This window comes from Heteronotia binoei, chromosome 15 (assembly GCF_032191835.1).
Source record: "Heteronotia binoei isolate CCM8104 ecotype False Entrance Well chromosome 15, APGP_CSIRO_Hbin_v1, whole genome shotgun sequence".
Lineage (NCBI taxonomy): Eukaryota > Metazoa > Chordata > Lepidosauria > Squamata > Gekkonidae > Heteronotia > Heteronotia binoei.
The window spans coordinates 4,900,359-4,916,338 of NC_083237.1; the positions used below are offsets into that span (position 1 = coordinate 4,900,359).

Below are 15,980 nucleotides of genomic sequence, written 5' to 3' on the forward strand. Positions count from 1 at the left end.
TTTTCTGTTCTTATGTGACACAGAGTGTTGGACAGGATGGGCCTAAACATCCCCAATTCCTTCAACTTTTCCTCATAGGACTTGGTCTCCAGACCCCTCACCATCTTCGTCGCCCTCCTCTGGACCCCTTTCAGCTTGTCTAGATCCTTCTTAAAATTTGGTGCCCAAAACTGAACACAATGCTCCAGGGGAGGTCTTACCAGAGCAGAGTAAAGCGATACCACTACATCACGTGATCTGGACACTATACTTCTGTTGATACAGCCCAAAATTGCATTTGCCTTTTTAGCCGCAGCATCACACGGTTGACTTATGTTCAGCTTATGATCTTCTAAGACCCCTAGATCCTTTTCGCACATACTACTGCTAAGACAAGTCTCCCCCATCCTATAACTATGCATGGGATTTTTCCTACCAAAATGCAGAACTTTACATTTATCCCTGTTAAAATTCATTTTATTGGTTTTAGCCCAGTTTTCCAGGCTAAGATCATCCCGTACGCTGTTTCTGTCTTCTTCTGTATTTGCAACCCCTCCCAATTTAGTATCATTGGCAAATTTAATAAGCATTCCCTCTATTCCTTCCTCCAAATCATTGATAAAGATGTTGAACAAAACAGGTCCCAGGACAAATAGACTGATCCTCTATGAGTTTCTCTACTCCCCTTTTAAAACTGTTTATTCCTGGGAATGTACACAGTTTACAATCAAGATGGGTAGCTGTGTTAGTCTGTCTGCAGCAGAAGAAAAGAGCCAGAGTCATTGGCCTGATCCAGCATGGCTTCTCTTACATTATTAGAAGAAGAAGATATTGGATTTATATCCCACCCTCCACTCCGAAGAGTCTGAGAGTGGCTCACAATCTCCTTTACCTTCCTCCCCCACAACAGACACCCTGTGAGTTAGATGAAGATATTGGATTTATATCCCGCCCTCCACTCCAAAGAGTCTCAGAGCGGCTCACAATCTCCTTTCCCTTCCTCCCCCACAACAGACACCCTGTGAGGTAGATGAAGATAATGGATTTATATCCCGCCCTCCACTCCGAAGAGTCTGAGAGTGGCTCACAATCTCCTTTACCTTCCTCCCCCACAACAGACACCCTGTGAGGTAGATGAAGATATTGGATTTATATCCCGCCCTCCACTCCAAAGAGTCTCAGAGCGGCTCACAATCTCTTTTCCCTTCCTCCCCCACAACAGACACCCTGTGAGGTAGATGAAGATAATGGATTTATATCCCGCCCTCCACTCCGAAGCGTCTCAGAGTGGCTCACAATCTCCTTTATCTTCCTCCCCCACAACAGACACCCTGTGAGGTGGGTGGGGCTGGAGAGGGCTCTCACAGCAGCTGCCCTTTCTCGGACAACCTCTGCCAGAGCTATGGCTGACCCAAGGCCATTCCAGCAGCTGCAAGTGGAGGAGTGGGGGAATCAAACCCAGGTTCTCCCAGATAAGAGTCCGCATGCTTAACCACTACACCAAACTGGCTATTAGACCAGGAGCACCTTAAAGACTAACAAAATTTATGGCAGGCCATTCATTTTTATACATGCCTTCCTGAACCATTTCGTTATAGTCTAGCTCCTATCTGTGAATGCGCACTATGATGAGAAGGAGAGGAAAAACTGGGAGAAAGCAAAAAGCCTTGAGAAAGAGTATAAGAAAACTGCATACACTCAATTTAGATGGGCCTCCGGTCTCTTGTAACCAAGAGAAAAGCAATACTACCATCTGATGGCCACAGGGAGAAATGCAGTGGGCTTGCAAAGTTCATTGATTCATCATAGAATCATAGAGTTGGAAGGGATCTCCAGGATCATCTAGTCCAACCCCCTGCCCCTGCAGGAAACTCACAAATACCTCCCCCTAAATTCACAGGATCTTCATTGCTGTCAGATGGCCCTCTAGCCTCTGTTTAAAAACCTCCAAGGAAGGAGAGCCCACCACCTCCCAAGGAGGAAGCCTGTTTCACTGAGGAACCGCTCTCATGGTCAGGAAGTTAATCATAGAGTTGGAAGAGACCTCCAGAGTCATCTAGTCCAACCCCCTGCACAATGCAGAAAACTCACAAACACCTCCCCCTAAATCCACAGTATCTTCATTGCTGTCAGATGGCCATCTAGCCTCTGTTTAGAAACCTCCAAGGAAGGAGAGCCCACCACCTCCCAAGGAGGAAGCCTGTTCCACTGAGGAATCGCTCTAACGGTCAGGAAGTTCTTCCTAATGTTGAGCCAGAATCTCTTTTGATTTAATTTTAACCCACTGGTTCTGGTCTGACCTTCTGGGGCCGCAGAAAACAATTCCACACTTTCCTCTATAGGACAGCCCTTCAAGTACATACTTGGTGATCCTATCGCCTCTCAGCCGCCTCCTCTCCAGGCTAAACATCCCCAGCTCCTTCAACCTTTCCTCATAGGACTGGGTCTCCAGACCCCTCACCATCTTCGTCGCCCTCCTCCGAACCCGTTCCAGCTTGTCTAGATCCTTCTTAAAATGTGGTGTCCAAAACTGAACACGAGACTCCATGTGAGCTCTTACCAGAGCAGAGTAAAGCGACACCATCACATCACATGATGTGGACAATGAATTTAACATTAACATAGGGGCCTTATGCAGAATGAGATACTCGGCCCATTGAGATCAGTAATGTCTACACAGACTGGAAGAGACTCTTCAGGGTCTCAGGAAGAGGTCTGTCACGTTGCCCATTACATGAGCCTTTTTTTTTTTTAAAGAGAGATGCCAGGATTAGAACCGAGCAAATTCTCGGCCACTGGCTGGCCTGCAGCGCCTCCCCCTCTTTAACGCCAACATGCATTCCCCCCCACTCCCGAGACTGCAACAGTATTTCCCCCCGATGAGCAGGGCTTTTTTTGGTTGCAGGAGCTCCTTTGCATATTAGGCCACACCCCCTTGATGAAGCCAATCCTCCTGGAGCTTCCATTAGGCCCTGTGCTAAGAGAACCGGGGACAAATACCCAACATGGTGAAAATCTCGGTCATGGGCTATGACCCTGTCTTAAGCGCTATTAGGGCTCTTGGATGATTTCAGACTCAAGAGCGCTTAGAGCAGGGGTCCTCAAACTACGGCCCGCGGGCCAGATGCGGCCCACTGAGGACGTTTATGCGGCCCGCTGGGTTATGGCAAAATCAGACCGGAAGTGACGTTCGACCTAAACTCGCGTTAGCAACGCACACTTCCGGCACTGGGCTGAGGCGGCGGAGACAGAGTGTGAGGTGATACCGAGGTGAGGTGAGTTCCCAGGCCGGGGTGTGTGGTGTGGGGAAGGGAGAGAGATGCAGAAGACGGAGGACTGACGGCCCGCGGCCTTGTACAGTAACGGCAGTCCGGCCCTCCAACAGTCTGAGGGACAGTGAACTGGCCCCCTATTTAAAAAGTTTGAGGACCCCTGGCTTAGAGTTATGTGATGTTCCAGGAAAAGCATTCAGAATGCCAAACCCATTGGTCGGTCACTAGCGTTGCCAGGTCCAACTTGAGAAATATCTGGGGACTTTGGGGGTGGAGCCAGGAGCGAGGGTGTGATGAGGACGACTAAACTCCGAAGGGACCGCGTACCTTTTAAACACCCTCTGTCCATTTGGAAATAATGAAGGATGGGGCACCTTCTTTTGGGGCTCATAGAATTGGACCCCCTGGTCTAATCTTTTTGAAAGTTGGGGGAGTGTTTTGATGAGAGGCACTGGATGCTATGCTCAAAATTTGGTATTTCTGCTTCAAAAAACAGCCTCACCCAAGCCCCAGATACCCACAGATTAATTGGCCATTATACCCTATGGGAATTGATCTCCATAGGGTATAATGGAGTGCCCAGCAGACATTTCCCCCCCCGCCCCCGCTTTCTGATGACCCTAAAGCATGGGGAGGGTTTCCAAACTGGGGATCCCCTGCCCCCACCTGGGGATTGGCAACCCTATCTGTCACCCCCAGCTTGTCTTTTAATTACAAATCTACAAATACTTTAGTCAATTCCCTCCACATTTTCCCCTTTAATTTTGCTCCAAGAATCAGTCGGTCTTATTTATTTATAACACTTTGAAGATTGGTAACTGTGTGTATCAAACGACTCCATTCTTAACAGTGCCGTTAACAGCGCAGTCCTAGACAGAGTTACAGCTTATAAATTCACTGAAGTCAATGGGCTTAGAAGGGGTAACTGCGTTAAGGATTGCGCCGCTTTGACTTATGGCTCGAGTTACACAACGTTGCGTTCCTTCTTTCTCAACCTTCACCCCTAATCTATATCCCGCTCCAGTTATCTAAGCCTGAAATCCTTTAACTGGCTTCTCTAAAAGTGAGGGAAGCTTTAGAGATTGCCAAATCTAGTGCCGCAATATTACTTCATACTTTATTTCTTAAGCGCTGTCATCTTCTTAGCCGCTCTCGTTTCTCGCCGTGGTTTGTGTTCCTAACATGCATGTCATACCGAGGAAAAAGAAACTTGACAGTCTTGTTCTCGTTGGTTCGGTCTTTATGCCTCTGAGCCCTAAATCTCATTCTGCTTGATATGGTTGCCAGCTCCAGTTTGGGAAATTCCTGGAGATCAGGGGGTGAGGCCTAGGGAGAAGGGAGAGACCAGATATAATGCCCTAGAGCAGGGGTGGCCAAACTTGCTTAATGTAAGAGCCACACAGAAGAGCAGATGTTTGAGAGCCGCAAGACATGAACATCAGATGTTTGAGAGCTGGAAGACGAAGGAAGGAAGGAAGGATGGAAGGAAGGAAAATAGATGGGGGAGAGGTGGAAAGAAAGCAACTTTAAATACATTCTCCAAGCTGCAGGTTTGGCTTGAAGAAGTTATAAATGTCAGATGTTTGCAATCAGGAAGGAAGGAAAATAGATGGGGGAGAGGTGGAAAGAAAGCAACTTTAACTTTAAATGCATTCTCCAAGCTGCTGGTTTGGCTTGAAGAAGTGATAAATGTCAGAAGTTTGAGAGAAGGAAGGAAGGAAGGAAGGAAGGAAGGAAGGAAGGAAGGAAGGAAGGAAGGAAGGAAGGAAGGAAGGAAGGAAGGAAGGAAAACAGATGGGGAGAGGTGGAAAGAAAGCAACTTTAAATACATTCTCCAAGCTGCAGGTTTGGCTTGAAGAAGTTATAAATGTCAGATGTTTGCGATAAGGAAGGAAGGAAGGAAGGAAGGAAGGAAGGAAGGAAGGAAGGAAGGAAGGAAGGAAGGAAGGAAGGAAGGAAGGAAGGAAAACAGATGGGGAGAGGTGGAAAGAAAGCAACTTTAAATACATTCTCCAAGCTGCAGGTTTGGCTTGAAGAAGTTATAAATGTCAGATGTTTGCGATTAGGAAGGAAGGAAAATAGATGAGGGAGAGGTGGAAAGAAAGCAACTTTAACTTTAAATGCATTCTCCAAGCTGCTGGTTTGGCTTGAAGAAGTGATAAATGTCAGATGTTTGCGATAAGGAAGGAAGGAAGGAAGGAAGGAAGGAAGGAAGGAAGGAAGGAAGGAAGGAAGGAAGGAAGGAAGGAAGAAAGAAAGAAAGAAAGAAAGAAAGAAAGAAAGAAAGAAAGAAAGAAAGAAAGAAAGAAAGAAAGAAAGAAAGAAAGAAAGAAAGAAAGAAAGAAAGAAAGATTGGGGAGGGAGAGGTGGGAAGAAAGCAACTTTAACTTTAAATGCATTCTCCAAGCTGCTGGTTTGGCTTGGAGAAGTGCTTTGTAGTCTCAAAGATGGCTGATGGGGTTGGGTGGGGGCTTTGAGAGCCACGCAATATGTGTGAAAGAGCCACATGCGGCTTCCGAGTGGCGGTTCGGCCACCCCTGCCATAGAGGGTCTAATGCCATAGAGCCTGTTCGTTTCTTCCAGGAGAAGTGATCTCTATCATCTGGAGACCAGCTGCAATTCTGGGAGAACTCTGAGTCAGACTTAACGTCTTCATCCCCCTCCCACAGTCCATCAGCATTCCAATTCCGCAACCGTTCACTGATCATAATTCATCGGTCACAAACACAATTAGTAACAGATCACTGCAAAGCAATTCATTAGCCACGAGACATGGCGTTAATCACAGACTACTTTATGAATCAAGAGACAATTCATCGATCACAAAAAAAGAAAATCAGCGATGATCATTAATCTTGAGGCAGTTCATTAAAGGGAGCCAACTGCAATCAATCCAGCCATCATTCGAAGGTTCGTTTTATGAAAATGTTCGCCATTCTTCTGCAACCAAAGCAGAAGAATCCAGATCTAAACTCCATTGGCCGTTCAGACTGTTCTCTCCTTCACCCTCCTGAGGGCTCAGCAGGGGGTCTTCCAGTGTGCCTTGGAGAAATTTGGAGAGCTGGAAGGAATTCCAAAGTAAACCCCAAGCAGGCCTGATGCGCCCCCTGTGCTTCTGGAACAGACTCGTTGCTCCAGAATAGTCCTAGGGAATGATGGCGTGGTTATCTTCTTGGAAGCTGGGGTGTCATTGTTGCTGTAACTGATTTCTGACAGAAATCAAGCCTGTGGTCTCCATCATGGCCTATTGCTGTTACCAAAACCAGGATCATCCTTCTGAGACCATACCGTGGTAGGTTGGACATGGCATTTTGTTGGAGTAGATATTCCTGAGTGCCTAGGAGATAGGTAGAGGCCCCGTGGCGCAGAGTAGTAAAGCTGCAGTATTGGGGAGGTGTTTGTGAGTTTCCTGCATTGTGCAGGGGGTTGGTCTAGATGACCCTAGAGGTTCTTTCCAACTCTATGATTCTATGATTCTACTTCTGATCCCGGTGGAAGCTGGGTTTAGGTAGCTTGGGCTCCAGGTTGACTCAGCCTTCCATCCTTCCGAGGTCGGTAAAATGAGTCCCCAGCTTGCTGGGGGTAAAGTGTAGACGACTGGGGAAGGCAATGGCAAACCACCCCATAAATAGTCTGCTGCGGAAATGTTGTGATGCGACATCGCTCCAGAGTTGGCAACGACTGGTGCTTGCACAGGGGACTGCCTTTTCACCTTTACCAATGGGTGCAAGAACTTTCACAAATGGTCTGAAATACATCACAAGAATCCTGCCATGATTATCGCCCAACAAAATGGTTTTCTGCCCACTCTACTGAAAGCTGAGCTTGTGGCTTTAAGTTGAATGGTGAAAGGTTGCCACGTCCAATTCAAGAAATATCTGGGGACTTTGGGAGTGGAGGCAGGAGACTTTGGGGGAGGAGCCAGGAAACATTAGGGGTGGAGCCAAGATCGAGGCTGTGACAAGCATCATTGAACTCCAAAAGGAGTTCTGGCCATCACATTTAAAGGGACTGCACACCTTATCAATTCCTTCCTTCCATAGGAAATCATGAAGGATAGGGGCACCTTCTTTTGGGGCTCATAAAATTGGACCCCCTGGTCCAATCTTTTTGAAACTGGGGGGGAATTTTGTGGAGAGGCACTAGATGCTATACTGAAAATCTGGTGCCTCTACCCAAAAAAAACAGCCTCCCCAGAGCCCCAGATACCCGCAGATCAATTCTCCATGATTTTCTATCGGAATAAATCTCCCTAGGGAATAATAGAGTTCCCAGAAGACATTTCCCTCCCCTCCCCCCGCTTTCTGACGACCCTGAAGCGGGGGGAGGGCCTCCAAACCGGGGGATCCCCTGCCCCCACCTGGGGATTGGCAACCCTAGGATGGTGTGAGCCACTGGCTCCGGGACCGTGACTTAGGGTGAAGGCTGGAAATCAAGGCTCCTCTCCAACCCAATAAGAGCCATGCGAAGTGGAGTTCGGCCTAACCTTGCGGCCATGGTTTCGATTTCTGAAAATCCAAGGTCTCCCTCTTAAGATGGAGGGAGGACGGGCCAGGTCCGAGTCCTCGACTGAGTCTACCGCATAAAATTATTGGACAGTGACGGGTGTTGTCCTGTCAGCAGGCCTAAAACTTCACAGTCAAGATGTCCCCCCCCCAAGATCTAGATGGAGATGCTGTTCTCAACCTCTGGAGGGTTCATGTAGTTGTACGGGAGGGGCAGAGATTTGTTCCTTTCGTTGATCTCCTTGGAAATCTCAGCGAGGCGGCCCTGAAAGGCCGCGATGAACCGCTTTGGCTCCTCCTCGGTGAAATGTTCGTCCGGATAGCATCCCAGGGGTCTCTGAAAGATTTGGGGGAGAACAGGGGTTGTTTTGTAGAAAAATAAGTGGTGGAGCTTATTAGCATAACTCATTAGCATATGCCCCCAGTCAAAAGCTCATTAGCATAACTCATTAGCATATGCCACCCAGTGCGAGAAAGGAGAGCCCCAGGTGAGCGAGGCCCGCTTGGGCTGGCTGCTTGGCTGCTCCCCCCAGTGAAAAGGCCAGCAAGCCACCCGCCTCCCCAACATCACATAAGAAGTGGAGAAAGTGTGGTGTGGTCTTCTCCACGGGTTAATGAGGGCTACTGGGGGTGTGGCAAAGCTCCTGGTGGCTGGCTGGCTGTCCGCTCCCCTAATGAACATATGAACATATGAAGCTGCCTTATACAGAATCAGACCCTCGGTCCATCAAAGTCAGTATTGCCTACTCAGACTGGCAGCGGCTCTCCAGGGTATCCAACTGAGGTTTTCACGCCTACTTGCCTGGCCCCTTTTTAGTGGGAGATGCCGGGGATTGAACCTGGGACCTTCTGCTTACCAAGCAGATGCTCTACCACTGAGCCACCGTCCCTCCCCAGGGGTTGTTATGCAGCTGCACCTACTATTCAATGGACAGCAGTCGTTTTGCAGAAAAATAGAAAAATTGAGGTGGAGCTCATTAGCATAACTCATTAGCATATCCCCCCCCCGGCAAAAGCAACCTGATGCAAGAAAGGAGAGCCCTGGGTGAGCGAGACCTGCTTGGGCTGGCTAGAGATCCAGCCAGCCCAAGCAGGCCTCACTCACCTGGGGTTCTCCTTGGCTGCCACCTCCCCCACAGTGAAAAGGCTAGCAAGCCCCAAAATCACATAAGAAGCGGGCGAAGGGTGACGCGGGCTTCTCCAGGGGTTCATAAAGGAACGTTCTGAATCTTAAAACCCATTGTTTGAATAGCAAATGCACATCTGGCCACTCTTAAATCCTTATTTATTTATTTTTTTTGCCATCGAGCTGGAGCCCGCCTCCCACCCCAAACCCTCCCCAAGGACTCACCCTGTCTCCCGCCTCGTTGCTGAGCAGCCACAGAGAACTCAAGGCGATGCAGGTGACGTTGATGGGAGGGAGGGTCTCCAAGACGTGCTCCAAGGTCACCGTGCCCTTGACCGTGGGCGGGGGTCTTCTCATGGTGGGCGGGATGTTGGGGATCCAGGCCCCAAAGTCGTACTGTGGCCAAAGGAATAAGGAGGGTCAGCCATCCCTGTAGCTTAGGAACCTCTAGTCCTGTCTCAGCCACGAAGCTCTGGCACGGTCAGGCATCAAATTCTGGCTGCCCTTAAAGGCGGTGTTAAGAACCATTCGTGCACACTAGTAAGATGGGACTGTGAGCTGTTGCCTTAAAGCACGGGTTCTGGAGTGTAACAACTGAGGCCAGAGGAAGTGTAAAGGAAACACGGAATTGAACCTACAACTTGTGTCGCCGCCACTACACCTGTCGAATTACTCTACAAAGAGGAGCAGTCGGGTCTATCTGCATCTTTCAAAAGAAGGAAGAGAAGGACAGCAGACTTGGCACCTGACAACATTTAAAGCGGGGGTGTTGAACATGCAGCCCGGGGGGCCAAATCAGACCCACGGGGGCCTCCTATCAGGCTGCCTGAGGAACCTGCTCTTGTCTGCTTAAGAATATAAGAGAAGCCATGTTGGATCACGCCAATGGCCGATCCAGTCCAACACTCTGTGTCACATAAGAACATAAGAGAAGCCATGTTGGATCATGCCAAAGGCCCATCCAGTCCAACACTCTGTGTCACATAAGAACATAAGAGAAGCCCTGTTGGATCAGGCCAGTGGCCCCTCCAGTCCAACACTCTGTGTCACATAAGAACATAAGAGAAGCCCTGTTGGATCAGGCCAGTGGCCCATCCAGTGCAACACTCTGTGTCACATAAGAACATAAGAGAAGCCATGTTGGATCAGGCCAATGGCCCATCCAGTCCAACACTCTGTGTCACATAAGAGAAGCCATGTTGGATCAGGCCAGTGGCCCATCCAGTCCAACACTCTGTGTCCACCCCCAAAGTCCCCAGATATTTCTTGAATTGGACTTGGCAACCCTAAGTGGAATGGCCTTTTGGATGGCCTGCCTCGGGCACCAAAACGTCTTGGACCGGTCCATCCCCTCCACCCCATCCCCGCCATTATCTGTGCAATGTCTGCAGTGCTGCCGTGAGGGGAAAATGGCTGCCAGAAACTGAGAAGTGAGGGAGCTTCGCTTCAAGAGCTGAACGCCTTTCCTCCCTCTTCCACAGGCATCCAAGAGGCAGTGCAGGATTAAACCCTGCGGAGGCCCCACAGGCAGTCATAATCTTGGGGCCCCCTCACAAATTATCTCAGAGTCTGAGCACCCGCCCTGCCATAGCTCCCGCTGCAGCCTGTGGGCACCTTCTCAAAAGCCCCCTTTACTACATTGCAGGGGAGAGGCAAACTTGGCGATGATGGCAGCTGCAGCCACACCAGGCAAGTTAGGCAAACAGCGGCTCAGTTGCTGGTTGCTCAGGCAGGTTGGGAGGGCTGCTAGCAGGGGGAAAGCTGGCCTGGGGCCCCTAAAGGCGTGGGGGCCCATATTGTTGGCCTAATTGTTAATCCGGCCCTGACTCCATGTTTACAGATTGGGTGGGAAACAGAGGCCCAAGCAGGAGAGGGGTCTTCTCTTGCTCTTACCTGTCCGCTGTTGACAGCAGCGTGTTGTGCTGAGCAGGTGAATATCGCCATCGTCAGGAACCTTGTGAGCTCCGCTATGGTCTCCAGAGAGGAGGGGGCGCCAGAGGTCTTTCTGCTCTTGAAGGCTTCTTTGAAGATCTCCAGAACCCAGGCCTGGAGCTCTGGGTCGCTTTGGACACGGTCATCGTCCTTGTAGTAGAACTGGACAACGTTCGAGACAAAGCTGGAAGGCAAGAAGGCATGTGCTGGATCTCATTCGATAAGGAGGACCAGTAGCCCATGCAGTTCAGGATCTTGTTTCACCAGCTACATGTATGGTCAACACATAAAGCTATCGTATATTGAATCAGATCCTCAGTCCATCAAAGTTGGTACAGTCTACTTTTAATGGCAGCAGCTCTCTAGGGTCTCGAGGCTGAGTCTTTCCCATCACCTCCTGCGTGGTCCTTTAACTGGAGATGCTGGGGATTGAACCTGGGACCTTCTGCAGGCCAAGCAGAGGTCCTGCCACTGGGCCACAGCCCTTCTCCTTTAGTCTCCAGGGTCTCAGGCAGAGGTCTTTCCCATCACCTCCTGCCTGGTCCTTTTAACTGGAGATGCCGGGGATTGAACCTGGGACCTTTTACAGTCCAAGCAGAGGTTCTGCCACTGAGCCACAGCCCTTCTCCTTTAGTCTCCAGGGTCTGAGACAGAGGTCTTTCCCATCACCTCCTGCATGGTCCTCTAAACTGGAGATGCTGGGGGTTGAACCTGGGACCTTCTGCATGCCAGGCAGAGGCTCTGCCACTGAGCCATGGCCATTCTCCTTTAGTCTCCAGGCCAGGGTCTCAGGCAGAGGTCCTTTTAACTGGAGATGCCGGGGATTGAACCTGGGACCATCTGCAAGCCAAGCAGAGATTCTGCCACTGAGCCATAGCACCTCTCCTCCCAGATGTCCTGGAAGGCCCACGGCAGAGCCAAAGAAGCCAAATTTTTATTTATTTAATTTTTATTTTTATTTATCTTAAATTTATATGCCGCCCACTCCACATACGGACTCTGGGCGGCTCGCAGTCATAATACAACAGTAACAATACCTTACGATCATAAAATCAAGCACATATAAACCATTTATAATTTAAAACTTAAAATGGTGCTATAAAATTTCTTACACAGGCGGTCCAGTTTCGTTTTGGTTCTTAATTCTCTGTATTACTCTGTTAGGTTTCTTAGATGGAAGTATTCAGCGACATAATGGCGGCAGCTCCATAATGCATTAATTACTATAGGCCTGCCGGAAAAGGTCGGTTTTATAGGCCCTGTGGAATTGGGAGAGGCCCTGCAGAATTGGGAAAGATCAGTTCCCCTGGGGGGAAAGTAGCCGGCAACCCTAGTTGTTCCCTTACTGCAGGGGTGGGGAACCTTTTTTCTGCCAAGCGTCATATGGATATTTATAACATCATTCGCGGGCCATAAAAAATTATCAACTTAAAAAACAGTGCTCCGTCGAGGGAGAACGATTCAGGCCAGCAAAATTAATGCAAATAATTGTTTTTCGATTTGAAGGCGTGTGGAGAGAGCCTAATCTGGCACACACACACACACACACACACACACACACACATGGCCCGCCGCCCTAGACAAATACATAGGTCCAGGGCTTTTGTGTAGAAAAAGCCCAACAGGAACTCAGTAGCATATCAGACCACATCCCCTAATATTAGCATATTAGGTCACACACTCATTAGCATACTAGGCCACACTATCTGGGCTAATCAAATGCAAACTGAACGGTGACAGTAACTTTTCCAGGCCCTAGAGCAATTCCGGCCGGCCAGCCAGGCCCCAGGGAGGCTGCCACATGGCTCGGTTCGGCCCAGCAATCCCCGAGGGCCACACCAAGTGACCTCGAGGGCCACATACGGCCCTCGGGACGGAGGTTCCCCACCATGCCTTACTGTGTGTATGTGTGTGGGGGAGACTGAAAGGTATTTGTTTGCTGCTTATGTCTAGGCAAGAGGCGTAGGATTTGAACTGGGAAAACAGGGCAGGTTGGGGAAGGTGACTCCTCCCAAAGTCACTGTCCCAATGTGATTAGCCCCTTTCAGGCCTTTTTTTTTTTTTGTAGCGGGAACTCCTTTGCATATGAGGCCACACCCACCTGGTGTAGCCAATCCTCCAAGAGTTTCCAGGGCTAGGGTTGCCAAGTCCAATTCAAGAAATATCTGGGGACTTGGGGGTGGAGCCAGGAGACTTTGGGGGGTGGAGCCAAGATCAAGCCTGTGACAAGCATAATTGAACTCCAAAGGGAGTTCTGGCCATCACATTTAAAGGGACGGCACACCTTTTCAATTCCTTCCTTCCATAGGAAATAATGAAGGATAGGGGCACCTTCTTTTGGGGCTCATAGAATTGGTCCCCTGGTCCAATCTTTTTGAAACTTGGCGGGAATTTTGGGGAGAGGCACTAGATGCTATAGTGAAAATTTGATGCCTCTACTCCAAAAAACAGCCCCCCCTCAGAGCCCCAGATACCCGCAGATCAATTCTCCGTGATTTTCTATGGGAATAAATCTCCTTAGGGAATAACAGAGTTCCCAGCAGACATTTCCCTCCCCTCCCCCCACTTTCTGACGACCCTGAAGCGGGGGGAGGGCCTCCAAACCGGGGGATCCCCTGCCCCCACCTGGGGATTGGCAACCCTATCCAGGGCTCTTCTTACAGGGCCTACTGTAAGCTCTAGGAGGACTGGCTACATCAGGGGTGTGCAGCCAGTCCTCTTGGAGCTTACAGCAGGCCTTGTACTAAGAGCCCTGTCAGCTCTTGAAGGATTGGCTACAGCAGGGGGTGTGTGGCCTAATATGTAGAGGAGCTCCTGCTAGAACAAGAGCTCTGGCTCCACCCCTCCGTTTTGTCCCCCAGCTTAATGCACGCCCCTTTCCTGCCTTGCCCCCGGGCTGATCCTGACCTCTCGACGGCAGCCCAGATTTTCAGGCCATCATCCCGGTAGTAGTAGTTCGAGACAGAGGCAACTCCGCGGGCCTCAATGTCGTCTGGGAGGCAGAGGGAGGCGTAAGTCATCTCTTGGGTGCCTTTCCCTACGATGGACACAATTCCTCTGTAGCCTGCAGAGGTGGCCTGAAAGGAGGAAGTAGAGGAGGAGGAGAAGAGGAAGAAGAGTTGGATTTATACTCCACCCTTCACTCAGAGTCTCAGAGCGGCTTACAATTGCCTTCCCTTCCTCTCACCAGAACAGAAACCGTGTGAGAAGAAGATGATATCGGGTTTATATCCCGCCCTCCCTCCAAATCTCAGAGTCTCGGAGCGGCTCACATTCTCCTTTATCTCCTTCCCCCACAACAGACACCCTGTGAGGCGGGTGAGGCTGAGAGAGTTCTTACAGCAGCTGCCCTTTCAAAGGACAGCTCTGTGAGAGCGACAGCTGACCCAAGGCCATTCCTGCGGCTGCAAATGGAGGAGTGGGGAATCAAACCCGGTTCTCCCGGATAAGAGCCTGTACACTAAACCACTACACCAAACTGAGGTAGGCGGGGTTGAGAAAGCTCAAGGAGAACTGTGACAATCCCAAGGTCACCCAGCTGGCTGCATGCGGAGGAGGAGTGGGGAATCAAACCCTGTGAGGTGGGTGGGGCTGAGAGAGCTCTCATAGTAGTGGCCGTTTCAAGGACAACTCCTACAAGAGCTCTGACTGACCCAAGGCCATTCCAGCAGCTGCAAGCAGAGGAGTGGGGAATCAAACCCGGTTCTCCCAGATAAGAGTCAGTGCACTTAACCACTTAGCAAGAGCTCTGGCTGACCCAAGGCCATTCCAGCAGCTGCAAGCGGAGGAGTGGGGAATCAAACCCCGTTCTCCCAGATAAGAGTCAGTGCACTTAACCACTTAGCAAGAGCTCTGGCTGACCCAAGGCCATTCCAGCAGCTGCAAGTGGAGGAGTGGGGAATCAAACCCGGTTCTCCCAGATAAGAGTCAGTGCACTTAACCACTTAGCAAGAGCTCTGACTGACCCAAGGCCATTCCAGCAGCTGCAAGCGGAGGAGTGGGGAATCAAACCCGGTTCTCCCAGATAAGAGTCAGTGCACTTAACCACTTAGCAAGAGCTCTGGCTGACCCAAGGCCGTTCCAGCAGGTGCAAGTGGAGGAGTGGGGAATCAAACCCGGTTCTCCCAGATAAGAGTCAGTGCACTTAACCACTTAGCAAGAGCTCTGGCTGACCCAAGGCCATTCCAGCAGCTGCAAGCGGAGGAGTGGGGAATCAAACCCGGTTCTCCCAGATAAGAGCCTGTACACTAAACCACTACACCAAACTGAGGTAGGCGCAGCTGAGAAAGCTCTCGGAGAACTGACAATCCCAAGGTCACCCAGCTGGCTCCATGCAGAGGAGGAGTGGGGAATCAAACCCGGCTCTCCAGATGAAAGTCCACGCACTTGGCCACTACACCACACTGGCTCTTGTGTGACCCCACCCCCTTTCTCAAAACCCCTGGCAGGCACCCGGGAAGGTGGTGGGTGGGTGCCCACGGGCACGAAATTGGGGGCTCAGGAGAGCCCATGATGGAAGAGGTGCTGTGGGAGGGAAGAGGTTGGGCAGACAAGCTGAAAGGATGAAAGCACATCTCTCTTACCTGATCCATCATGCCTCCTTCGTTGATCAGCCGGACCCTGGCAAATGCGTTGATCTGGAGGGTGTATCGTAAGTGAGGGAGCAAAAGCTGTGGGGGAGAAGAGGAAGTCACAAGGCCTTCCGATCCAGCTGGAGACTCATCACCTGAGCAGCCCCACTGACAATGTGCGTGCAGAATCCAATGTCCCTGGTGGGACGGGATGGGAACGGCTTGTGAAGGAGTGTGTGGACAGTTCAGTATGGTTCTTTCTGAGCCAGCCCAATTTGGGATGCCTCCCATGCGCCCCAAAATTCCTGTCCGTTAGCAGCTGATGTGTGCCCATGCTGTGTTGTACCCTCTTGTGACAGAAAGAGGCATCCTTAAAAACAAACCCTTCTTCTTTAGACTTGTATCATATAAGAGAAGTCATGTTGGATCAGGCCAGTGGCCCATCCAGTCCAACACTCTGGGTCACATAAGAACATAAGAGAAGTCATGTTGGATCAGGCCAATGGCCCATCCAGTCCAACACTCTGTGTCACATAAGAACATAAGAGAAGCTATGTTGGATCAGGCCAATGGCCCATCCAGTCCAACACTCTGG

The 15,980-nt window shown here is 50.2% G+C and overlaps 1 protein-coding gene across 1 annotated transcript in view; it reads right to left on the reverse strand.

Moving 5' to 3' along the window:
* Window positions 1-7,909: 7,909 nt before the first annotated feature.
* Window positions 7,910-15,980, reverse strand: part of LOC132584885 (hydroperoxide isomerase ALOXE3-like) — a 31,818-nt gene continuing 23,747 nt past the window's right edge. The window contains exons 9-13 of the mRNA XM_060256846.1: window positions 15,398-15,484; window positions 13,722-13,891; window positions 10,776-10,998; window positions 9,108-9,278; window positions 7,910-8,093 (exon numbers count right to left, since the gene is read on the reverse strand). Of these exons, the coding sequence (XP_060112829.1) occupies window positions 7,914-8,093; window positions 9,108-9,278; window positions 10,776-10,998; window positions 13,722-13,891; window positions 15,398-15,484 (831 nt within the window). The 3' untranslated portion in view covers window positions 7,910-7,913. The remainder of the gene's footprint in view (window positions 8,094-9,107; window positions 9,279-10,775; window positions 10,999-13,721; window positions 13,892-15,397; window positions 15,485-15,980) is intronic.